Source organism: Gadus macrocephalus, chromosome 9 (genome assembly GCF_031168955.1).
Source record: "Gadus macrocephalus chromosome 9, ASM3116895v1".
Lineage (NCBI taxonomy): Eukaryota > Metazoa > Chordata > Actinopteri > Gadiformes > Gadidae > Gadus > Gadus macrocephalus.
The window spans coordinates 13,017,171-13,042,999 of NC_082390.1; the positions used below are offsets into that span (position 1 = coordinate 13,017,171).

The window sequence follows — 25,829 nt, forward strand, 5'->3', positions numbered from 1 at the left end:
GGATTTTCTGTCTGTGTGTGTGGTTACGTGCGAAAGCACATCTACAAAGGAGGATAAATACTCATATTGGTGCATACATAATTTAGGCTTGGGCTTTCACTTTTGATTCCTAAACAATTAGTCGCCCCACAATCATTTCCTTTTGTTATTGAATTTTCCACAATCACTTACTATTGAACCCCCCCCCCACCCCCCCCCCCCCCCCCCCCCCCCCCCCCAAAGTGTAAAGGCAAGAAGCCATTGTATTATTGGCGTTGCAACGGATCGAATAGATGGAAGCTTGAGAGAACAGTTAGAATTCAGCACCATCCGGCCTTTCTGTTCATTGTTCATCTGGAACCATGGAGAACGGGGTAAATCATTTATGGCCTGACATCCCGTCTCAAGCAACACCATAGAAGTCATAGCAGCAATGGCATCGGCATCAGCCTGATCAGGCAGTCAGCTGGATAAATAGTTACTTGGTAAATAGAGTTATAGAGTTACATAACACATTTCAGTTTGGAACAATTAGATTTGATCACAGAGCCCTGTGGTGCTTGAGTGTGCTGATGTGATGAATTATGAATATCAGATTTAATATTGTTTTGTCGGCTAGATGGCTGGGTGGAATAATCACTCGGTTTAAAACTAGAACTGGAAGTGTGAATAAAAAGTACCAGACAAAGCATTAACAGCCAGTCAACATGTCATGCTTTTATGGAATAGAATATTTCATTTGCAGTCTAAAAGCAGATCTTGTCTATATGATGAAACAATTTGCACATCATCAAAAATGGATATTGTCCCATTGTTTTGGTTTCATAACGATGCTCGATCTGTTACTGTCCGTAAGAAGAGAAGAGAAGCAAATGATTGTGGGAAAACATTTTTCAGCATAACAGCTAAAATAAGCTCTGAGATAAGAGAATCCCTTCATCAAATTAAAAGCCTTAAAGAGCAAGATAACACCAAACCAAGTATGTGGTTGTTCAAATAAACAATATTTAACTTCAAATGGGGAAAACCCTCAGATTGAACGACTAGTTCGCAACTTCAACGAAAGCCACGCACTGCTTAGGAGGATGATGATTGAGATGGGAGCCCAAGTCAAAACGCCGCATGGTGATGTCGCGAGGAGCTTTATATCGTGATTAGACAAGCTTCAGGCTGCCTAAGTGATTAGCACACAGAGCACGGGCCATTGATTTGAGGAGCGTCTTGTTGAAACTTCATGAAAAAGGGAAAAAATATCTGTTTCTATTTGCTCATTACACAAGTCACATCACCCAGAGAAAAGCCGTGTTTAGAGAAGAGAAGAAAAGGAAACAAGAGTCTGTCTCATTCCACTGGTTGTCTGACTGGGCATGACTATACTATATAGGCCAACATGGGGAGATCTGCGATGTGTGACACTGTTCTATTTTAATTACAATGTTTGCAGGGAAAGAGGGAGCGAGACAGAGGGTAGAGATTGCGAGACAGGAGAGAGGGGGATGGGGAGGGAGAGACGGAGGGGAGATACTGCGAGACGAGAGAGAGAGAGAGAGAGAGAGAGAGAGAGAGAGAGAGAGAGAGAGAGAGAGAGAGAGAGAGAGAGAGAGAAATAGAGAATGAGAGAGAATGAATTGGGCAGCGGATGATTTTAGACAAGTCTATAACTCCTTTTCCACTATGTTGCTGCCAGTTAATTAGTCTGACACCAGACACCAAGCGTCAGTCAGGTTTCATTATTCAAGCACCTCATTCAGAGACATCCACTATAATAACAACATAAGCTCGATTTTAAAGTGTTTATGAGGCTGAGAGGATTATGACAAAATCATTTAGGGACATTTTGAAATCAACGGCTTGCTTCGTTGAGAAGATTAAGTATTAGGCTGCTGCTCCCAATTTGGTGGCATGTACTGACGATCCAAAACGTTTGACATAGGTTTTACACCCCTGCCAGGCAACACATTTTCAGCCGTCTGCCTTTTTCTTATCATTTCAACTGGCCCTCGATCCAGTGAGCTTCTCCAAAATCCGCGTCGTCATTAATGAGCCAGTCACGGCGGGATTTATGCATTTTTCTTCAATATATGCGTAGCGCGTGCACGCGCGAGCACCTCACAATTGTCTGTGCGACGGCGCCGTATAACGTTAAAAAGGCTGCTACTTTTTCGTGGGCAAAGAAAAGCAGGCTGCTTATTTTCTTGCGCCACTGAACTGTGGCGATTCAATTGTGTTGCTCCGACACAGGGAGACATGCACATGCTGCTTAGTGGGCCTACATTTAATTATCCAGTGCCTAGCTTTGTCATTAGCAGTCATAGCAGCCGTCTATGCCAAATGTCTATGGCGAACTCTGTTTTGTACCATTTTCTTTGCCAGCTTCAACTTTGACACGTTCACTGCGGTGAATGCATCGAGCGCCCCCCTCTGTCACTTAAGCTCGCTGCAGTTTGACAGTTGTACAGCATGTGATAAGTTAACAGCTAACGTTAGAGAACACTAAAATCGGAATACAATCTTTGTAAATGGATTAATAACAGATAAATTGATCGCTTTTATTGCGATGTGATGATCTAAATTAGGCCTTTGATTAAAGCAGGGAAGAAACTTCTCAGTAAGCCATTTTTACAATAAAAATGCTGTTTAATTGTAGAATATATTGACAGTACAGTACAGCAATAAAAACACTGCCAAATTGCTCCTATTTTACATGACTTCGGCTACATAGTTGATGTTCAGCATATGAAATAAAATATTAATACGGTACAAGTACGGAAATGATGGAACACAACATACAGGCTCACAGAGCACATTGGCCCATTGCGCTTCAGTGACAGGTGAAAAAAAATGCACAATTATAAGAATAAGAATAATAAAGACAATAGAGCTTTCAAACCCAGCAGTAATGATCTGTCACCACTGGCTCGAGCAACAACAAGCGCTGAAACAAACAAAGAAACACGGGGAACAGAGAAGCAGAGCAACGAAGCCCACTGACAGAATCAAAAGGAAAATACAACCAAAAAATATGGGTTACTTCGTACGTACGCAATACATACACAACATGACCCGACGTGACGTGACTCAGCATTAGTCCACGGTCATTCATCTTCCTTATTCAAATTTTCCTCTTTCTTTCTCTCCTTCTATTCACTGTCCTTTATCCACCACACATAAAAGTCTTCTCAGCGAAATGAATCTCCAATCCATGTACATGAGTTACATGGCACCCGACATCTTTCGCTACTCCGCGCCTGTAAGGACACACACACACACACACACACACACACACACACACACACACACACACACACACACACACACACACACACACACACACACACACACACACACACACACACACACACACACACACACACACACAGGGCAGCGGCGGCCTAGCCCAGGAGCCGGGGGGCCGAGCGGTCGTCGGTGGCCACCTTGCGGAGCCTCACGCCGCGCCGGATGGACACCAGCACGTCCACCTCCTCCATGGCCGCCGAGGGGAAGAACCCCTGGGGCGGCTCGGTGGGGTCCTGTTGGCTGGGCGGCCAGGCGGGTCCCGCCAGGCCCCCCGCGGGGAGGAGGGAGCTGGGGAAGGGGAAGTGGCCCTCTCCCAGGGCGCGGGCGCTGGCCGCCAGCTCCCCAATCTTCTCCACCAGGCTGTGGCGGTTGGCGGCCAGCATGGGGTCCTCGGGGGCCTCCGGGCCCTGGGCCAGGCGCTGGGGAGGGGCCCGGACCCCCGCCGCTGCGGAGTGGCCCCAAGTGTTGGGCAGGCCCGTGCGCCTTGGCGACCCCCCAGCCAGGGGGTCGTCACCATACGGGAGGTCCCCCCCTGCCAGGGGCCGGTGGGCCGCAGCCGCGCCGTAGCCCGGCGAGTCCGGCACCCTGGGGGTCTTGACGGGCACGATGGGCGGGCGTATGGGGATGGGGCCGGACGTGGGCAAGGGCCGGCTCTTGGAGGAAGGGGTGCGGCGGATGGTGGCGGTGCCGGAGGTGACGGTGGCCCCGCACGCGGACGCGGACCCCGCCGGCCTGCCCGCGGCCCCCGGGGGGCTCTTGCCGGCGGGCAGGCCGGCGGTGCTGGCGGGCCTCTTGGTCTGGATCATGCGGCGGTAGTTCTGGGCGATGTTGCTGTGGCGCGGGATGGTGGAGGACTTGTCGAAGTCCGCCTGGCCGGCGCCGTCCGCGTCGCCGTTCAGGGAGTAGCACTCGTAGTCGGAGCCTGGGGAAGGACACGGGCAGGGTCAGACTCAGCGCCGACCGTCCTAGCTTACACCCCGTCTGGGAAAAACTGTTTGGTACACCGACTACACCGGTGGTGTTGACTGTACCGCTCTAGTGCTGCTCTAATTCAGCTCATATGCAACCTAAAAAATATATAATAATGATATCGGGAGGTTTATGGAGAGGGTATCCAGGATATATTTAACACACAGAGAATGAGAGAGAAGAAAGAGAACGGGAATAGCAACGAGAGCAGGAGGAACATTGAGAACCGAAATCCAATGTTCGCTGTGTGCACATCGAGGGGACGGGGTGTGGGGGGTACCTTGGGAGGGGATGGTGTCCTCGGAGCAGGACGGGGTGTGGGGGGTACCTTGGGAGGGGATGGTGTCCTCGGAGCAGGACGGGGTGTTGGTCTGGGTGCTGTAGCCGCTGGAGTAGTGCAGGGAGTCCCGGCTGCACTTCTGCTGCTCCGTGCTCAGGCCCCGGGTCAGCACCATGGCCAGGCTGCTGGCTGCTGGGGACATGGGCTCCCCCCCGTGCTGTTAGAAACACACACACACACACACAACCACACACACACACACACACAACCACACACACACACACACACACACACACACACACACACACACACACACACAGACACCAGACATACACACACACACATATACAAGACACAGACACATAAACACCCAGACATAGACACACACACACACACACACACACACACCGAACACAGACACACAACCACACACAGACACACAACCACACACACAACCACACACACACACACACACACATATATACAAGACACAGACACATAAACACCCAGACATAGACACACACACACACACACACACACATAAACACACACACACACATCCAGACATAGACACACACACACACACACACACACACACCACAGACACACATACACACACACAGACGCACAAACACAAACACACCCAACAGCAGATTATTAGCATAACCCAAACAAATCCTGATTAGCATGACCCAAATAAATCCCTGATGAAGGCATACGGACGCATAGTTTAACATTATATGACTGATGCATTTGTACTCTTTCCCTACCTTGACTGCAACGGCTCCTGCACCAGTCCTGGAGCGCTGTGGCTCATCTGGATGCAGCCCAGAATAGCCAGAGTACCCCTGTGGACTGGAGGGGGATTCAGGTTCCCGCATCCTATCCAGAGATTCCCTCCGGCGTTGCAGAGTGGCAGCCAGAGATGGCTCATATGAACTTGACTTGGCCCAGTCCTGTGACACACAAACACGTATGAGGCCTTGGGTCCTATCAGGGAGACGCAGGAGGGAGGGAGGGACTTGGTCCACACACCAGCAGTTCAACGGGCTTCCATTGGGGGACACAATGGAAGCCCGTCCAAAATGGCTCATGTGCTGATGAGATGTGCGGGGTGGGGGTTTATGCAGGAAGTTTGTCAGATGCGCAGATCTGAAAGCTGAAAGCTTCAATGGGCGGATGCAACTGATGGCGGTGAGGTTAAACTACACAATGCTAGATGTGCATGTGAGGAATTAATAAAAACAAAAACAAGCAGCAAAGAGCAAAAGGAAGCTTTAATAATGATAAAAAAGAAAAGTTAAATTGCAAATGAAAACAAACCTTCCAGCTAGGAACCTTTGATGTGGGTGAGGGGGTGTTGGATCCAGGGGAGTGGTTAAATGTGGGGGACGCAGGAAGTATGACAGAGAGAGGCCTCATGGGGCCAGTGTAAGAGAAAGCAGGGCGGAAGGTGCCGAAGGATGAGCATGAGCCAAACTGCGGAACGGGACAGACAAGTCGGAGTCAAGGGTGCTCAACGGTTGATTAAAACTCTCCTCAAGTCCATAAGTAAAGGTTGGCTCAGAAGCACCCACAGGGGCCACTTCAAGCCGTAGGTATTAATGAGAGCTGATACACTCTGTGTTGTATTGTGTGTGTGTGTGTGTGAGTGTGTGAGTGGGCTGAGAGGATGGGGAGGATCTGATACTAACCACCGTGGGGGAGTTGCACTCGCTGACTGACTGGCAGGTCTCTGAAGCCTCGGAGGAGGCTGAGCTGGTGGATTTCTGCAGAGCAAGGAGAAGACGGAAGGCAACAAGGGTCGGAAAGGGGATCACCTCAGGCGTAGGAAAAAGACTTAGGGAGCAAGAGAGATGTGAGCTCCCATCAGTGCAGTATAAAAAGAAGCCGGCCCCCATCCCAAGAGATAGAGAAGACGCAGGAGGAAAAGGCCAAGAAGACGACGGCGCAGCCTGTGGTCCGCAGAATCGCCGCCCGATACCAGCTTACTCAGATACCACCGCTTTGCTTGGAGCGAAGGAGGTCAGTCATGATAGCAGCGATTTGTCTGTATATAGATATGTATACATTTTATAGCCTACAATTTATTAAGAAGGTCCATACAAAACATATACAAGGTCTCTCGAATTAATGTGTCTCAAATCTATAATTTAAGCTAATTTATGCATAATCACCATAATTTAATTGTTATAATTGTTTGCGTTTCTCTTTCTGAAACAAAACAATGGCTTGATTCAATCGTTATTATTCGTTCTTTCATCAAATGAAAATGCTCTCAAAAAAAGTTGTCAAATTGACTGTCAAATGTTACTTTATAGCCTATAAAACTAACTCATTGCTCGTGGTTCTCAAATGTGTGATTTTTAGGATTCGTTTTTTTGGACTACTATATTATCGAAACTGTTCATATCTTTGTTGCGATAGGCCTTATTATAAAACTAAATATAATAAGTGTGTGAGTCATAGTGTCGGCCCCACATCGCCATATATGTGCAGAGTGGAACTCTCAACTGCTTGAATTGTTAGATTGGTTCCTTAATGAGATGATATGATGAAAGGTTGATGACATTGCAGCCAATATTCTTATATCCTACCTTATCTCCTACTAAAGGGAAGGGTTTTCCTTGCGTAACCCCGCGAAAAAAACAAAACAGGACAGCCTTTCCCGTCTGGGGCATAATATCTACTAAACTTCAAACCTAACAGGCTGAATCGCATTACTTAAAGTTCTGATCATAACTGACAGGCCCGTGCGACTTCATAAATACATACTGTAGATACATGTTCCGGATGCAAGAGGCATCCTGGGAATTACCAAGTCTGTAAGGCTCATTTCTCATTTCGAGCTGCGTTTGGGGGTGTCCTCGTGGGTTGGCCCTCGCTCGAGTGAAGCATCAGAGCACTAGTCACATGGTAGTCGCACTTTGGCAGTCGCACTTTTGCCCGTTTTAGCCCTTGCACGGATGGGTGCACACGGTGGGAAAGAGATAGGGATAGGGAGAGCGAGAGACAGAAAGGGAGAGGGAGGGTGAGAGACAGAAAGGGAGAGGGAGAGCGAGACAGAAAGGGAGAGGGAGGGTGAGAGACAGAAAGGGAGAGGGAGAGTGAGAGACAGAAAGGAGAGGGAGGGTGAGAGACAGAAAGGGAGAGGGAGGGTGAGAGACAGAAAGGGAGAGGGAGGGTGAGAGACAGAAAGGGAGAGGGAGAGTGAGAGACAGAAAGGGAGAGGGAGAGTGAGAGACAGAAAGGGAGAGGGAGAGTGAGAGACAGAAAGGGAGAGGGAGGGTGAGAGACAGAAAGGGAGAGGGAGTGTGAGAGACGGAAAGGGAGAGGGAATGCAAGAGGGAGAGAGGGAGCGAGAGAGAGAGAGAGGGAGCGAGAGAGAGGGAGCGAGAGAGAGGGAGCGAGAGAGAGGGAGAGGGAGCGAGAGAGAGAGAGAGCGAGAGAGAGAGAGCGAGAGAGAGGGAGCGAGAGAGAGGGAGAGGGAGCGAGAGAGAGAGAGAGCGAGAGCGAGAGCGGGAGCAAGAGAGAGAGAAGGAGCGGGAGAGAGAGAGAGAGCAAGAGAGATGGAACGAGAGAGAACAGGGGGAGGATGTGAGAGAGAGCTGGGGATGAGGGGGGATGTGTTGCAGGGAAACAAAGCAGGGATTTTCCTGAGGACATATGTCCCTGGCGGTTCAGCCAACATTTTGGGATAAGACTAAACTGGTAAAAGAAAAAAAAGACAATTCTTAGGAGTGGTCTATTTTGGGATGTTTAAATCTAAATAATCATCCAAACAAATTCTTCATCTATCAAGAGACGTGGTAAAAAATAATGGTGGTTCTTTTTTTATCTCTTCTCAATTCAATTTCTCCATCCGCTTACTTGGTTGGAAAGCCTCTCGATTGGGCCGGTCGTTGGCTAAAACTACGTTGAAAAAGTTAAGAAATTAATTAATAATCTAATAATTGTACTATGAAACTGAATTGATTGACGTTTCCCCCATGCGTCTCCAGTGACTAGAACAGCTTAGTGCCGCTGCGCACACAAGCTAGTTCTTACATCCGTAGTTATTTCTGTATGACTAATTAAAACAGGTATTTTAATGAGGTCCAAAAAAGAACTGATTGCCAAACCCCAGCGCACATACTTGACCCTGACTACAGTTACCGTGAACCAGATTAAATTCAATTGTTGAAATAATGATTTGATGTTTCAAGAACTACATCTGTTTAACGTTGGTTAATTAGGCCTACTAAAAGGCATGGTCTAATTCTTATCTGCATATTTATATCAGAGAGCAACATACTAAAGTGTTGCGGATACTTCTTGACAACCCTAAAAAAACATCCCTTTTTCCAGATCTTTATGTCATAATCTAGATAGAGAACCATAAGTAGTCCATAAGAATACATAAATAGACCTCAGAGGACTGGTTGTGTGTGTGTGTGTGTGTGTGTGTGTGTGTGTGTGTGTGTGTGTGTGTGTGTGTGTGTGTGTGTGTGTGTGTGTGTGTGTGTGTGTGTGTGTGTGTGTGTGTGTGTGTGTGTGTGCGCATGTGTGAGACAGGTTGTACCCTTCAGATCTATAGGAAAGTAAAACCAGAATAATTTCACGGTGACACTGAATATTCAATACCATAGGTGGTAAAATGATGTGAAATGGTTGGCTTGAATACAGTGCGGCTACAGTACAAATACTCCCGAATGAGGGCTCCTGGCTCAGGGCTCTACAGAGAGGAATGTGAAATAATGAACGTGTCGTGAGTTCAACAATCCAGGGAGACACCATTAACTGACGGCGGCAGCTCGCCGCTCTGCATGTACGCGCGCTGTTGCGGAAAAACAGTCATGCATTATTTCACAGACATCACATCCACCCCGGAAGACTGAGTGGGCAACCCGGCAGGGTTTTGATTCAACCGCGGGGGGACGCCACGTTGAAAGAGGCAGGATGCAGATGTGGATGGGCTTTGGGGGGGGGGGGGGGTGCTCACCTGGCTGGTGATGTCAGAGGGCATGGGCGAGGGGGGCTTGGAGTGGGTGTTGGCATCCTGGGAGATGAAGCCTGAGTCATGGGAGGACACGCTGCTGAGGCGATGCGTGCCCGCCGAAGGCATCTGGAGGAGGCTGGGACAAGAGGGCGGAGGGGAGAACGTCACAGGGTGGAAACAATACCAACATCGACATCCATCCACACACCGATCCAACGGTGGAAAAATGGCATGCTTTAGCATCAGTAACATTAGTGGAGGGAGAAAATAGTGAGGAGAGCAGCATAATGAATATCAATTAAAACGAGTAGAAAGCAGAAAGAACAATGATTAGGGTGTACTTTTCCCCATTGCACCAGGGCGATATCCAAATTACAATAATGAAATAGAAAAATGTGACTTTCTCAATAAATATGCTCATTGTCATGGTTGTCTGGGAGTATCTGAAGGCTCATACAGCGCTGCTCGTCCCAAGCAGCCAGCCATCACTTCTCCTTCCATCTCACTCTCTTATTAATTATTTTTCACTAATTACTTTTCGCTCCCTGTCCTCGGCAATCTGCTCTCTCTCTCTATCCGAGCTCTCCTTTCAAGACATAGCACCTGTAATCCTGTTGATGTGTAGAACTTGCAGACTCTCACCCCCAAATATATTCACAGAACAGTTTTTTCCTCATTCAAAGCCTCCTTCAATCGCTCTGCAGCCAGTTCACATTTTGATTTGTTAAAAAAGGCCAAATGGATTAACATGTTTATGAACGTTGAACTGCTGGATATATTGGTCCAATTGTCACTCCCAAGGTCCTTATCTAGAAAGAAAATTTGTGAACACTGTGTAGAGAAACAGATCATTTATCTTGCATAAACCTGTAGGGACATTAACCTTGTTCTTCAATCTCAAGTCAAACATCTCTCTCTCTCTCTCTCTCTCTCTCTCTCTCTCTCTCTCTCTCTCTCTCTCTCTCTCTCTCTCTCTCTCTCTCTCTCTCTCTCTCTCTCTCTCTCTCTCTCTCTCTCTCTCTCTCTCTCTCTCTCTCTCTCTCTCTCTCTCTCTCTCTCTCTCTCTCTCTCTCTCTCTCTCTCTCTCTCTCTCTCTCTCTCTCTCTCTCTCTCTCTCTCTCTCTCTCTCTCTCTCTCTCTCTCTCTCTCTCTACCTGCACATGCTGCTCTTCCTGGAGCCCGCACTGCTGGGGGAGGAGGGCGGGGTCTGGTAGGACCAGCTGAAGTCCGAGCCCTTCAGGTCTCTGATCACCTGGAGGTGGGAGCACACAGTTTACTCATACAAACACACACACACACACACACAGCCTAGTTCTTCTTGGCAAACTACTGTAGGGACAATGGGGGAATAAAATGTTGGCGTGAATCCAATGCAGAATCCAATGCATATGGGGAAGTTGGATCTCTGGTTGTCGGACAAGATAATTAAATTAACAAATGAGTTATGTTGTAATGAAGTATTGGCTTCACTGAGCTGTAATGAACGTGACATAATTAGACGACACACAAATATGGATTTTCTCTTTGTGTGCGTGTGCAGGACAGCAGCGTGACGAGGTATTAAAGTTTTTTCAGTCACATTGATTTTCTTTATGTGAAGCAATGGTTTCAAGCCATCTTGTTGGTGAAATTGTTTCCGTGCCGTCTGAAATTCGAATGGGGGATTTGGCTGAAAACACGTTTAAAATTCGGAGGCTTTCTACTTCTGTTTATGTGTACACTGAGGTCAACACCCTGGTAAGGAATTCAAAGTGGATTCCTCCTTTGAAAAATATGTATTAGAATATACAAGTTTTCAGACAAACAAAAATGAATTAAGATGCCAAAAGGATGCCAACAATAATCACAAATGCACTCGTTTTGTATCTGTTGAAGTGGAATTTGCCGGGCTCTATTATGCTTGGAAGGCGTGCAGGTTTTTTTTTAGCGTCTCATCCCGCTTCATAGCATTGTGCCGCAGTGCATTCCTGAGTTACGATAATAACCACTCAATTAAAAAGCAATAAAATGAAAAATGCAAACTATCCCTCATGTGTCATCTATAAGTGCTAAGTCCCTGGCTGGATCGAAATTCATTAAAAACAGTATGGGAAAACATCTTTGACAAATTGTTGAAGTTGGTGCAGAGTTGCAAAGTTTTGGACTGTGAATCATCTCCTTAAACCCTAATCGAGTCTTGTGACATCTGCTGACGAATCTCTACAGACAGGGTGTGAAATATGGGGGGTGGGTAAGGGGGGCAAACCCCCACCCCCCCAGGATTAAGCCGCTCAAAGGAGATTTAAAAGATAGTAAAATGACTCAAACTGCAATAGTTTCTCAATGGCCTTTAGAATGAATGTGTTACCATAATATATTTGCCTAAATTATATTATTATAATTACACGTCTCTATATTGTCCTAAAAGGTTTCTTGCGCTCTCTAGCTGCGACGACAAAAAAATAGAAAAATATCCATTATTAATAAGCCTCTAACGGCCTGTCGATGGGTTTAACCGCTGCACCAGAAGTGGGCACATCCAGTAGTCAGTATGTTCAGTTGGTGCAGCAACCGCAAAACCATGCATCAAGATAAACAGTGTATTAAAGGCGTGGCAGGCGAAAGAGCAGAGAGCTACTGGTTTGCCGCATTTGAGTTGTGTGATGAACACAAAACCTAAATTCTGACGTTGTTGTTGGGCTGTTGCACAAATCGAGGGTATTGCAGTTCAGATAAAACAGTTTGTGTAGCAGGGGTTGTGAGGGGACGGCGTTGAATGCTGTATATGGGGTGCATGCTGGGAAATGAGCAGGTAGGGGAGATGCTGATGGCTGCCTGGAGCTATTATTGTATAGGTAGACTGTGAACACCAGGATTTGAACCCAAAACCTCTCAGATGGGAGTCAAATATGGTAACCACTGCACTCAATCCTTAACTGGCGCATGCATCCGATGGAACCGTTTCTGTCGTGGATGAGTGCATGGCAATCATACAGCATTATGGGTTACCTGCTCACTCGCTGGTGGCAGTTTGTGGGGGTCTTCGGTCAGCCCAGTGAGGTCATCAACAATGGCCTGCAGGTGGGTAATCTCCCCTAACATGGCAATTTCTCCATTCTACGGGGACAAAATAAAATGGATTTCATATGACAAATTGACAAAAGGAAAGAGTGAAAGCGCTCTTATAAAGCATTGTATAGTGATGTACTGGGTTAAAAAGTAGTATATGTACTACTATAGAGTATAGTAGTATATAGTAAGATATGGATTGCATTTGATCCCCTTCTTTACTTAAATTGACAATGTAAAATTGCAGCATCAGATGTAAATATGGACTCAAATTGCTATGGGAAACACATGCTATTACATGCATTAATCGTTACTGGCAGTTTTAGGTTACCAGATAACGTCAACTTAATGTTCTGGCTACCCTCCCCCCCCAGAATCTGATTGCAGTATGGAAAAGGTGTCTCACCAGAAGTGCAACAGAAGCACCAAAATAGTAATTCAATGGTGGACTTGCTCCAGCTTGGGCTGTTAGGCTTTCCATTCAAAGTGATAATGAGGGGAACATGGAGAAGTGGAAGTGCTGAGTGTGAAGTCTCCCTACCACCACTGGCTGCAGCAGGCTGATGAAGGAGCAATAGCGCCCCCTCTCTTCCAGCAGGGCCCGCCGCACCGCCTGCCTCTCCGTCTCCTCCATCAGCAGGTACAGGTCACTCACGTCCTGCATGGCGCTGTCCAGCTGGGGCCGCAAGTTACCTCTCCCTGGATGGGGTCAAAGGTCAACAGACAGATGTTAAAAGAGTGAAGGAATGTAGCGCGGGTTAGAAGAATAGAAATGGAGCAATGGAGGGAACAGCAGCTGGTGGTGAGGATGGAATGACGCCAGGCGTGTTATACAGGGATACTGGGCATGTAAGAATACGGATGGAAAAAAACAAAAACTAAAGTGACCCAGTTTGTCCTGAATACACACTACAGTGAATGGCTTGACGAGACAGGAAAAGACAAGCGTGGCATTAAAAACAGTGTTGCTAACTAATCAGCAGGGATGGTGGAGTTCCTGAAATAGAGGAAGTAAACGCTATTTCAATTATAATAATATATATATAAATATATCATGGAACATGTAAGCATACAAAGGAAGGCAACACCATGGAGATGATGAATGAGGAACAGGAACAAATGAGAACAAATGTGTTCTGTAATGAAATGAGAGAGGCGGGTGTAAACAGGCACACATGGACAGTGGCCATGACACGGGTGTCTTTTGCATATCTTTTTTCATGCAGATCTTTTGATTATAATAACAAGCTGAAGCACAGCACACATACCCAGGAGCTCTACAGCCAGCCAGAAAGAATTACAAGAAGGGTTGCAGGTAGAGTCAGGGGGGGAGGGGGGGATATAAGAGATGGATGGAGAAGCAAAGTTAGATATACCAAATAAAAACCATGTAGCATGTAAGAATGTAGCCAGCCTCGCAACCTTAGTATAACCTCTTTTAGTATAGTAGTTGGGGCAGTCTCAAACAATTGATCCACTCAATGATATCTACCCTGTACTGATATGTTGCAACCTGATGATAAAGCATGCGAGATTGATAAAGTGACAGAGTAACTTGGATCTTTTGGGATGGATATGTACTTGCTTACCACTAGGTGGCGCCATTTCTCAATGAGCTTTTGTTTTAGGCCAGGTAAGCGAATCTTGGCGAAGTCAATACATAGTTCCATAGCTCTCTGACTTTAACCACAGTGATATTAACCAACGGGACACAGTAGTATTCGTCCTCACCTTTCCTAGCCTTTTTCTGGAGTTTCATGGTGTCTGAGGATTTCCTTTTTATCTCCTGGCGAGAACGCTTGTATTCTGTAGAAAACAATATATTAAATCACAATCATCATTCAATTGCGTTTATTTGTGTTAAATGCATCACCCAGACATCTGTGACATCATGTGTCTCTTATCTATTCAATGGTTGATGAATGAATGAAAACGTGCCTTTGGCGTGGTCTTTGTCCAGCTGGTTGGCTGTCTTCTTCCATTCCTCCATCCGGTCCTGAAGCGGTGTGACCATGCCTTCCATAAGAGCACTGGAGGAAAAGGAACCAAAGAGAGAGACAACAGGAGAGACACGGCAATGTGAGAGGCAATATTACTTGCCATCAAACCATACCGATGCTGTTCTTTGTGTGTGAAGTTTGTGTGCAGTTTGCTGAAATAATGTTGAAATGTTAAATGTTGGTTTAACTATTTATTGGATACTCCATTGTAACAATAACACACAAGAGATCAAATGTAGAAAATCAGGGTCCACCCTTTCCCTCTCTCTATGTATCTGTATCTCATTGGGCAAAACGTCTTTGTCTGTGTCTTATCTGACATGGTGCAAAGCAACTTCCAATCCCGATAAATGTCCGTGAATGGAGCATCATTAATCAGGATGACACCCCTTACACCCTACATCCCATAATATAACCATGTACATGAACCTTGTTTAATACTCTGTAATCATGAGTTGTTGCGATAGGGCTCAACAGCCCTAATGTAACGCTCCTCCAAACAAGGAGAGCATTCTGGGAGAAAAGTGACAGAGACCAGAGCGGGCGCCACAAACACAACAAAAGACTCTGCTTACTTTGTCAAGTGCCGTAGTTTGGTCTCGATGCTGCGATGTCTCATGCACATCCTAGTCAGAGCTGAGCCAATGTCCCTGGTGGCACCTGGAGAAAGGAAATCACAGAACAAAGATTGCACATCGGGGGGGAACATACAGCACTGGTATTCTAACCAGAATAAAAGAGTGTCTCTCGGGTAAGAAATACAAAGATCAGTTCATCAACTTGTTTTGGTAAAAAAAAAAAAAGGGCCCCAATTCATCATGCACTTCAAAAACAGACACACAATGCCTCCATGCCTCAAAGGAAGAGAGCAAAGAGAGTTCCCTCTCCTACCAGCAGATGGGTGAGTGCAGATTGTAAACCCCAGATCATGAATGTCACGTGTGTTTGTCATTTGACCCAAGTAGTCTCCGAAAGCAATTTGACACAATGCCTTTGAGGCTTCATCTTTAAACCTCCACATTCCCTGAGCGTACCACCTTGACGAGGGCGCCCGAAACTTCACACCACCAGACTGAGTGAGGAGCGGTTTGGGCTCCTCCGTGAAACAGCTTGCGGCGGTTCGCTACTGTACTCTTCCCTGCTCTCTGCTGAAGTGTAATTAAATGGGGTCTTAAGCTTTTAAAGCTCAGTCTTACTGATGGTTCACGCCGGGCGGTATAATGTCTGGCAGCACTGATCCTGGGTAGTAATATGGGACACACAGAGCTAATCTTCTTCAACGCAAACGTGTGTGTGTGCGTGACAGATAGTCCACCGTGACAAAAGACACACAAATAGGTGAGTTGACAGGACCTTTCATGGCAACATTGTGACACGCATAACCCTTCCCTGTTGGGGGTGGGTTTGTATACAACCGTGGCGTGCAGAGTGCGGATCAGCCTCTGCTGTTATGTACATCAGTATCTGTTTGTAAATGTGTTTGTGGGTTAGGTGAGTGTGTTGGACAGGTGGTGTAACTTAACCCCCCCCCCCCCACACACACCCTTTCCGCTGTTCTCACCCCGTGCGTCCCGGAGGGGAGAGGAGGGAGCCCTGTAAGGGGATATCCCTCCATTCTTCCCCGGGCCTGCTCTGCCTTTCCTGTTCTCTCTCTGTTTCCCAAACACCATTCATACGGGAGGGACAGACAAAGACACCGGCTTCAACCTGCCCTGCCTCCCACTTCACCACAGGGCTGACGTAGGGAGAGAGAGAGAGAGAGAGAGAGAGAGAGAGAGAGAGAGAGAGAGAGAGAGAGAGAGAGAGAGAGAGAGAGAGAGAGAGAGAGAGAGAGAGAGAGAGAGAGAGAGAGAGAGAGAGAGAGAGAGAGAGAGAGAGAGAGATTCACAAAGGTAGCAAATAGGGAATGACGGAGAGCAAGTCAAAGTGAGGTGAAGAATGCAGAGTATTTTATATGGTTGGAAATCAGACACTGCTTTAGGAGCGTTCCAGGTCGTTCTGCAATGGGATTCATGCTCTGTTCTCCTTCTTTCATCGGGTTTAAACAAGGTTGAAAAGACTAGGTTACTGTTATACAAGTGCCGCTGATTCATCATCACAAAGTAAAGGCAAAGAAAAATTGACTTCACTACATTTCCCTATAGCTGCCTTCAAGCTTTTAGGCCTGTGTGTGGTGTGTGTGTGTGTGTGTGTGTGTGTGTGTGTGTGTGTGTGTGTGTGTGTGTGTGTGTGTGTGTGTGTGTGTGTGTGTGTGTGTGTGTGTGTGTGTGTGTGTGTGTGTGTGTGTGTGTGTGTGTGTGTGTATGTGTGTGTGTGTGTTTGTGTGCACGTGTGTGCGTGCATGCGTGTGTGTGTGTGTGAAGGTGAAAGGTCATACAGATGTATCACACACAGGGGTAAAACCAGGATGTGATCGTACTGACGTGGATCTGAAACATGAAGGGCTGGCCCATTTTACGACTGTGTTGTCGTGCCTGTGACTCTGCGAGAGAACTGTGTGAACCCAGCTGTGAGTGATCGACTACATTCACACTTCTTACACTTCTTAAGAGTACAAGGACCAACGTCCTTGAGTTGCGCAGAACTCCCTTAAAGGAACACACTCCAATTTGTTGTTGTTTTCGTATGACCAACATAGAGCAAAAGAGGAGAACATGAATCGAACTAAATGAGTGAGCCGGTATACACTATATCTCTACAGAAGCCCACGTGCATAAACAGTTAAAATGGGGTTGAGAACGGCCTGCAGACAGGCCACGTGCACATGGGTTATGTATCTGCAGTTTAGCTTTGAACTTCCTCCTCTGACAAGCATTTAGAGGAGACTAACACAGCTGGGCATCAGCTCAGGGGACACCAGAGGAGGAGGAGGAGGAGGAGGAGGAGGAGGAGGAGGAAGGTAGGAGGGGAGCAGGGGAAGAGTACAGAGGTAGCAGTGTTATTTCTTCATCTATTTAACAGACGTGATGCCACTGTCAGCCCAGCAGACCTCCCCGCCCTCCCCCCCGGCCCACGCCTCCTCCACCCATCCCATCCTGACTCCCCCCACACTCTGGTCCCATCCACACCTGCCAATTTCACTTCCTCTCATTCCAGCCTCCCAATCTCCCCCTCATCCTCCCACACACACACCTCCTCCCACACACACACCTAGTCTCCCTGTGTGTGTGCGTGTGCGTGCGTGCGTGCGTGTCAATATATGCATGCATGCACGGTATGTGTGTCTGGGTTTGTGTGCCCGCATGTCTGTGTGTGGTCGTGGACAGGGAGGGGATGTATCAGCTGACAGCAACATCCTGGGGAGATTCAGAGATTTCCTCTCCAAGTCCAGGAGCTACACTGGCCCCTGGCCCCGGCCGGATGGACACACCAGAGAAATAGGGCTCCACGTGGCACAGGGACCGGCTGATTTACATCTACAGTGCCCTGGCGTACGCATGGACCAAGGGGCATCCATTTACAACACATACATGATGGCACGCACATCCAGAAAGAAGGCTCTTCTTTTTTGAAATGCAACCTAATCCCTAAATGTGCTAAACACATCAAAGTAGGATTCCCCTGACCACGGCTGAAGTTTAACTCCAACTCCCCTGTTTCTCCTCCTCTGAGTGGGAGAAAGAGGCTTCGCAGTACCTGATGTAAACCCAGCTGAAACCCTGGACATCACGGGGGGCTGGATGATACCTTTGGCAGACCAGGTCCCCTAGGGGTAACAGGTTATGAAGGTAAAGGCGGGGACACAGCAGCCAGGCTCACAGCAGAGCCAATAAGCAACTCAGCCCAATATGTGCTTTGGACGCGGAGTAGTAAAAAGCAGCCATTAAACAATATTCCAACAGCGCAGTAATTGATGGGTTACAACAACCCGGGTGCAGCGTAAGGCGCTGAACACAGCTGCTGCCTGTTCCAGCAAAGCACAGGGGGATATACATGTATTCACCCACCAGATCTGCACTGTGCGTAGATCAGTAGGACGACGGTGGTACTTTATGGGGACTCGTGTGGTACACTTTAATACGTTCGGGAAACGCTTTCCATCCAGGGCTCTGGTTTTGATTAAGGGTCCCCTGACGGAGTCAAAATTCTGCCTCTTTCTCCCCAGGGAGGGAAGGCAGGGTTTTACTAGGCTTGCTTTACAGGAGAGGTCCACCACCAGGAGCCAGGAGCTGTGGTTTAAACTGCCATGGGGCCACAATCCCCCCCTGATCTCTTCAACATGGTGGAGTGCTCTTTAAGTGTGCCCTCCTTTCTAAACATCGAGACACAAAGCTGATTCGGCCTAGCATCCAGATAACCCGGGGTGAAACAGCAACAGTGCTTGAGTTGGAGCGGCGTGCGTTAGACTCTAGTTAGTAGAACTGGGAAAGTGCCGCAATTCCTGGGAGTGTTCATTTTGTTCCACAGCTTTCTGTCAATAAAGCATGTTTACGTGGGCTGAGCAACCACAAGGTACAGAAAATCCTCACTGTTCCAGGAAAAAAAAAGAAGAAGAATGAAAGATCGAAAGAAAACAACCCTATCCAGCCGCTGCTTAGCGAAGGAAATTCCACATCCGTCGGATAGCCACCAATACTGTGTTTGGGTTCCTTGGCCGGCGGTCCGACCGCAGGCTGGCACGGAGACTTAATCACTCTGCCGATTACCTTTTCTCACCCTCTGCCCCAGCCGATTTCTGTGGATTTGAGCGATTTTAGAATGAGAACTGGCAGTGGCACAAAGAACACCAACGGGGGTGTTGACCAGGGGTTGTGGACCAGAAGGGGGAAGAGGAGAGCGAGGGATGAACAAGGCTGCACACACTGCACTGCAGGAGAGTCAAGGGCCAAACTAATGCCTGTCAAGGCCCAGGACTGGGGAAGTGCTCTCTGACCGCTGCAGGTGTGCTAATTCCGTGAGGCCCATGGCCCTATACTGTGAACACATACATGGTCATCTATACGCACATCAACACAGATATATTATGTATATCCCTGCACTGGTTCATTAAGGTTAGGTGAGGTTACAGTGCCTCCAAGACACCTCAATCATATCAAAGTAACTCAATAGTCCCATTCTGAAATCCCAGCAACTCTAGTGAACAGAAAATAGCCCTCAGCGCTAAGACCACCAACAAAGAAACAGAATGCTTCATTAAGCTTGAAAGCTCCCGGGGGCAGGGAGTTCACCCCAGGAGGTGCAGACTGCGGTCTACCGGCTACATCTAAAAGGGAAAAAACGAAAGCGGTAGAGCAGAATTTTTTTGGGGTCAGCTGTTTTCGGAGCAACAGTCTCTGTTGACAGCATTCATGTAAGAGGAGCTGACTGAGGATGAAAACAGCACAGCGCATATGGGTATTGATCGGAAGAACGCTCCTGACGCCTTGGGGTGTGTGTGTTTGTGTATGGGGGGGGGGGGGGGGGAGAAGTGCACCAGAGGAGGTTCCATCAGAGGAACAAATAAGAACAAGTAACAGATTCAGCCGCATCGCTCTGAATCTATTGGAAGTGGTTCAATTACACTTGAGAATTGAGAACCAACGCTACAACTGTTATCAATAGCTACATGGAACTATTGATTACAGTCGCTCTACAACTTTTTTGTACACAGAGTGTCTGTGTGCACTAAACAGAGAATCCGGTCCCTATTTATACATGTGAGCAGTTGCATTGAGTAAAGATTCAAAACAGCATTCAGTGTGTCACATCCTTTAATAAGGAATTTCTCTCATCCTTGCACACAGAAACAATAGCCATGAACAACACAGGAAACCCCCCAGTGTATTTTGTGCCACACACACACACACACACACACACACACACACACACACACACACACACACACACACACACACACACACACACACACACACACACACACACACACACACACACACACACACACACACACACACACACACCATTGTTGTCTGCCTGAACAAGACACATGGGGAGCTTCATTTCAGCCCAATAAACTCCTATCAGACAGATCTCAATGTGCTTTGCAGTGGGGAAAACCTGTTCTGGAGTGCATTATGGGGGGCGACAGCAGAAGGAGGAACAGGAGGAGGAGTAGAAGGGGAAATGTTCTGTTAAGGAGCTTCTCATCCGGGGACCAAAGTGCTCCTAAAAATAAAATGTCCCTGTCCAGATGTGCTTTTCATTAGCAGGGAGGAGGAGAGGTAGCAAGGCGTCTTTACAACAGGAAAGCACAGCATGCACATGTTGTTAGCTTAAGAAAGGGAGGGAAACATTCAAAGTAATGGCAAAAACATTTATTTTCGGAAACCCAAATAGAGGGGAGTTTCAAAGAAGTCTAATAATGAAAGGCCACCGAATTGAACATTGAGCAGAGGAACACCATTTAATCATTCCTGTTCTTGTATGAACTTCTACTTTCAAACGTTGACTCACGTCCTCGGCAGGGACCATCGTGTCCTTTCTTTCAGGACGGCCGTCACTTCAAACGCATCAAGACTGAGCGACTGAGATAAGGAAAGGGAAAGTTTGTACCGGACAGGTCGCTCAGTATCAAAGACCTGGCCTCACGCCCGTCACATGAGTCTAACTTTAGTTCAATTTAAGTGAAATCTATCTCAACAAGACTCAACCAACTTTCATTACACCATGTATTTATGAAACACGGTCTGAATGAAATGGCATCTGTGTTTCAATTTCATTCTTTTGACCGTTTTCCATTCCTCTTTAGCAGTCTGCCCCATCAGCTCCTTCCTCTCTGCGGAGGGCCCAGACATTGGGTTCTCCACAACCCTTTGTTGGTTGTGTTGTGTTGTTTACCCACCAAGGCTTTATTACGTGACACTCAAATCACTATGTTCCCCCTCAGCTCTCGCCTCTTACACTCCCCCCCCCAATTCACCATTGCCTACACTTCACTGGTCTGAAACCATAACAGTATATATTGGAAAAGAACGACTCGATGGGGCAGGCAGGTTTTACCTTCTCTCGTAGCTCTGGTGTTGTCAGCGACCCAGAAGGCAAATCAAGTGCCAAAGGTTTCCTCCGTATTGGAGCCAAACGGTAAAACCACCATCCAGCACAAACACACCCCCCTCCAAAATGCACTGTATGTCCTATTCTAAAGGGGGCTTAAAGACAAAACAAACACACATCATCTCCCAGCAACATGACAGGATAACCCTCAAGCGAGTGTCCGTAATCCAGCTTTAGGTTTCACTCTGTGATCAATTCGGATGGGGGGGGGTCAAATAAATGGTTAAAACCACCATAGACAAATTGCATATAGAATTCCCCAACCCCCCCCCCCCACTCCAACATCACAATCACAGAAAAAAAACGACGTGGACTCATGTCAGCAAAAGAAGAAGGCCTGGGGAATGGGAGTGGTCTAGTAAAGATGTCAACGGCCGGCACATGATGCTGCCTCCCCCAACCTTCATTATTTGGCATGTCCGTATAAATAGCTGCACTGCTGGTGCGGTGAGTGGAACAGTAATCCCCTGATCTTGCCTCTCGCCGGGGCCAAGGCAGTGTTTTTTCGCCCATGCCAGGCCGGCTCCAGATGGCGGGTAGGATATCCGGCCCATCTGCCAGCCCAGAGAAGCACTGCGAGCGGGCGGATTACGGCTTCGCTGACACACTGATCTACTAGCAGCAGCGAGGTCCCTGAACACACACCAGTACTGTACCTACTGTACAATGTATGTCTGGGCCAGAGGGAAAACCAGAGACACAGGAGTGGAAAATGGTGCACACCAAAAGAAAACAAGGAAAGGGGGAAAGTGGAAAATAAAACAAGGAAAGAAAAAAGCAAAAAAAAAAAGACAGACAGACAGATACCAGACATAGAAGACAGACATACAGACAGTGATACAAGAGGGTGGGTATAGGCTTGTAGTAATATGTCTGTGCATGTGTGTGTGTGTGTGTGTGCGTGCGTGCATGCGTGTGTGCGTATGTGCATGCGTGTGTGCGTACGTGGGTGCGTATGCGTGCGCGTGCTTGTGTGTATAAGCACGTGCGTCTGATTGTGTGTGTGTGTGTGTGCGCGGGTGTGCGGGTGTGAACAAGCAATAGTCTGTGGCCCGTGTTAGCTCTGGCGCACAGATGTGAAGGGGAGAGTGGACTCAGTGGATGTGGCGACGACGCGCTGTTAAACGAACACACCTGCAGCCTGATCCTTTCCCCCGTCTGACGGGAGGTGTGAAGCAGGGAGGCTGCTCAGAGGTTCGAGGCAGACGGGGGAGGAGGTGGTGCGGAGGAGAAGGGGGGGGGGAGGCTAGGGGAAGGGACTAGCAGGGAAGTGAAGGCGAGCCATTCTGTGTGCCTCTGTGTGTCACACAGTGGGGCTAAGCGGATTAGCCAAACGCCTTTGCCCGGCCTGTCTATGCAGAGCTGTGGAAATCCAACTGTGTTCACAACCCCCACCGTGGACCAACCACCGCTCCCCCCCTCCTTCGCTTCCCGACCCCCCCCCCCCCCCCTACCAACCTCCCCTACCCCCGGCTCGGACCAAAGCTGGCATTTAACATAGCTCCGCCCGGCTAAATATGGGGGGCTAGGAAATCTCCTCCTGAAGGATTGGCTCTGGTCTGTCTGGCGTCTCCAGTGTCCAGACACAAAAAAGTAAGAATGGAAGATTGTTAAATGATACTCAATGTTGGACTGAAAGTTAATGAAGTGCTGGAGACACTTGAGGCAAACAAGGACGGAAAATGATATTCCCAGTGAAGCAGAATAAACTTTAAAATATTAATAATAATGTATATTATATAATAATAAAAAATGGCCAACATGAGAAACCGAACTACCTCAGAGTGCTATTAACCGCCTCAAGCTAATTCCCTGGAATGATGATAATATTGAAATATTAAACACATTTTCAAATTCTCCAAAATACGTCATCCCATGGTGGCTAGCAGCTATTTGCTTGGAACCAGATGCTAGTTGTATTCTGTGGAGACAGACGTGCCTTTAGATCCATCAACACTACGATGACAGGAAGACAGCCGACTGCACACGCACCCACCCACCCACACACCCACACACACACACACACACACACACACACACACACACACACATGCCAAAATGCTTGTCATCCGACCACTTTGGTTCTTTAATAGAAAGTATAGAAGAACAGAAAGTAACTGCCGTTTAGCTTATAAAGCCCAAAAATAGCCAACACATTATATTGGACTCAGTCCATCGAGAAGACAGTTGGGAGATTGATGGAAACTGGTCATTGTAGAGAAGTAAGTATGTCAATAGATAGACACAGGAAAAACGATGAGATGAGGTTTGCAAAGCCAAAAAAAGTTTTTGCATCCAATTGGGGCCGGGCGATGATGACTCGTGAGTTCATGGGGTCATGCATGTTGAGTCAAGTCGAGTTGGTCTGAGGTAGACTTAAGAGAGAATGACGCGATGAGGACTTCCAGCTGGCCAAGCCGGCCAGCAGCTGTAGCTCGCCCCGACATGTAGAGGGAAACCAGGGTAAAAATGACGATGGCAAACAGAGCTCCGCCAAAGATCTACCCCCCTGTAGTTCAATTGACCCTATATGGTCATATATGGGCTTCCAAGCAGACACCGAGACATACACAATCGCTGCAGGGCAGACAGGCCGCCCATGACCCGTACCCTACCACTTCAGACATACAGAGGCACACACGCACACATGCACACAAGCACGCAGACACACACACACACACACACACCCATGCACACATAGATGAAGATGGTCATGGAGAAACAGGGAAAGCAACTAAGGAAAGAAAGAAAGAACTAAAGAATGATGACTTTGGTTTCTTCTTCTTTATGCTACTTTGAAACGGGATTGTATTTACATGTGGCGCAGATCCTTCACATGCAACTACGCAGAAAATCTCTCCATATCAATCCAGAGATCCAGAGATCTGTTGTTGAGCCAGATTTTCCTACTTTCTACTTTGTCTTTTTCACAGTTTTTATTAGGCCTTTTCCATTCCTCCTGTGCGTCCGCGGTTGCTGTTTTGGCATTGTAGGTGGCCCCCGCCACCGAGAGCACGGGGGCCGTGAGTGAGTGGCAGAACCAACCCGACCGTATCCCTGGTCAAAGCTCCGCTGGACGAGGGTCAAAGGGTTATCGTTTTCCACAGGAGCCAGCTCCAATAAATATTGACGCATATCAAATTAATTAGCGAGCTTCGGTCACATAGGAAACCAGGGGGCTACCATAGGGCATTCGATAGTCCGGATGAAGGGGCGTATTCATCTATTCAAACCTTCTATTCAACGTTCATACTGTGGTTTCCTTTAACTAATTACGCTCAAGTCATCTGCCAGTTGGTCTCTAGGTGTGTGAAACATGCAGAAGGCAATTCAATTCCAAGAATAACTCTTGATTAATTAAATGTGTGAGACAGCTATATTAGGGATAATTCAAATAATGATGAAGGGCTTTTGCTTCTGCTGACAACATGTGAATACCCTTGCTCGCTATAGATTGGGAACAAGGAAGCTATAGTACCACCGGGAATCAATGGACGCATGGATTTCCGGCAACCCTGTTGTTTTGGTTTTGGTCATGCGATGACCAGATGTGATTGGACCTGAAACACTGGCTTATTCAACCCCTAACATCACTGCTGTATTTGCATGTGATGACATCAAACACCTTCACGTGTTATTATTCAAACGACAGCAGGAGTCCCATGGTTGGTGTGACTGATGGCCCACCAGCTCAACTGCTTACAGCATTACACTTGATGGGTGTTTGTTGTGGACATCTCACAGTGCATTTATCACCATCCAAACATAACTGGACAAGTAGAATGCAGCTGTCGGTCTAGCATTGGGTCAGGAGCATTCACGATTGAAATATCACAAAGAATAAAAAACATCTAATGTAAGGTTGTTTGGAGCTGATTTGCAGAGGCGTGGCTGTTCGGGAATAGGTTGTCTTGTCGTAACCCAACTCGCTGTGGCATACCCCGGTTATGAAGGGTTGTGGGTTTAGAACACAGGAGACTGATAAACCACGTTCCATTAGAGAGGGTCTCTAATCGCATGATGCCATGTGGTGGTCGGCTCTCGTAGGACGTCAGCGCTGTGGAATGACGACTCTAATCCTGACGGTAATATGGCGTGGAGAGAGAGAGAGAGAGAGTGGACGGCGCCATGAGTGGGCCTATGAGGGACACACTTAAAGCGGTTCTACCACGCAACATCTCTGATTATAAAACCAACGTCTTCCCACCTCTCTGACCCTATGTTGTCCTCCGTCTCTTTTTTGTTTTTCTTTCTCTTCAGAAAAATGTAATTGGTGTACACATTC

At 47.5% G+C, this 25,829-nt stretch overlaps 1 protein-coding gene across 4 annotated transcripts in view; it reads right to left on the reverse strand.

Moving 5' to 3' along the window:
- Window positions 1–2,595: 2,595 nt before the first annotated feature.
- Window positions 2,596–25,829, reverse strand: part of mtss1la (MTSS I-BAR domain containing 2a) — a 28,346-nt gene continuing 5,112 nt past the window's right edge. Inside the window, exons 4-15 of one of the 4 annotated variants that reach the window (XM_060060822.1) lie at window positions 15,127–15,211; window positions 14,490–14,581; window positions 14,283–14,357; window positions 13,093–13,250; window positions 12,492–12,599; window positions 10,658–10,755; window positions 9,507–9,639; window positions 6,220–6,294; window positions 5,849–6,004; window positions 5,296–5,481; window positions 4,526–4,742; window positions 2,596–4,198 (exon numbers count right to left, since the gene is read on the reverse strand). In XM_060060822.1, coding sequence (XP_059916805.1) covers window positions 3,372–4,198; window positions 4,526–4,742; window positions 5,296–5,481; window positions 5,849–6,004; window positions 6,220–6,294; window positions 9,507–9,639; window positions 10,658–10,755; window positions 12,492–12,599; window positions 13,093–13,250; window positions 14,283–14,357; window positions 14,490–14,581; window positions 15,127–15,211 — 2,210 coding nt within the window. In that variant the 3' untranslated portion in view covers window positions 2,596–3,371. The remainder of the gene's footprint in view (window positions 4,199–4,525; window positions 4,743–5,295; window positions 5,482–5,848; window positions 6,005–6,219; window positions 6,295–9,506; window positions 9,640–10,657; window positions 10,756–12,491; window positions 12,600–13,092; window positions 13,251–14,282; window positions 14,358–14,489; window positions 14,582–15,126; window positions 15,212–25,829) is intronic. The other 3 variants (XM_060060823.1, XM_060060824.1, XM_060060825.1) reach the window with 3 other exon arrangements.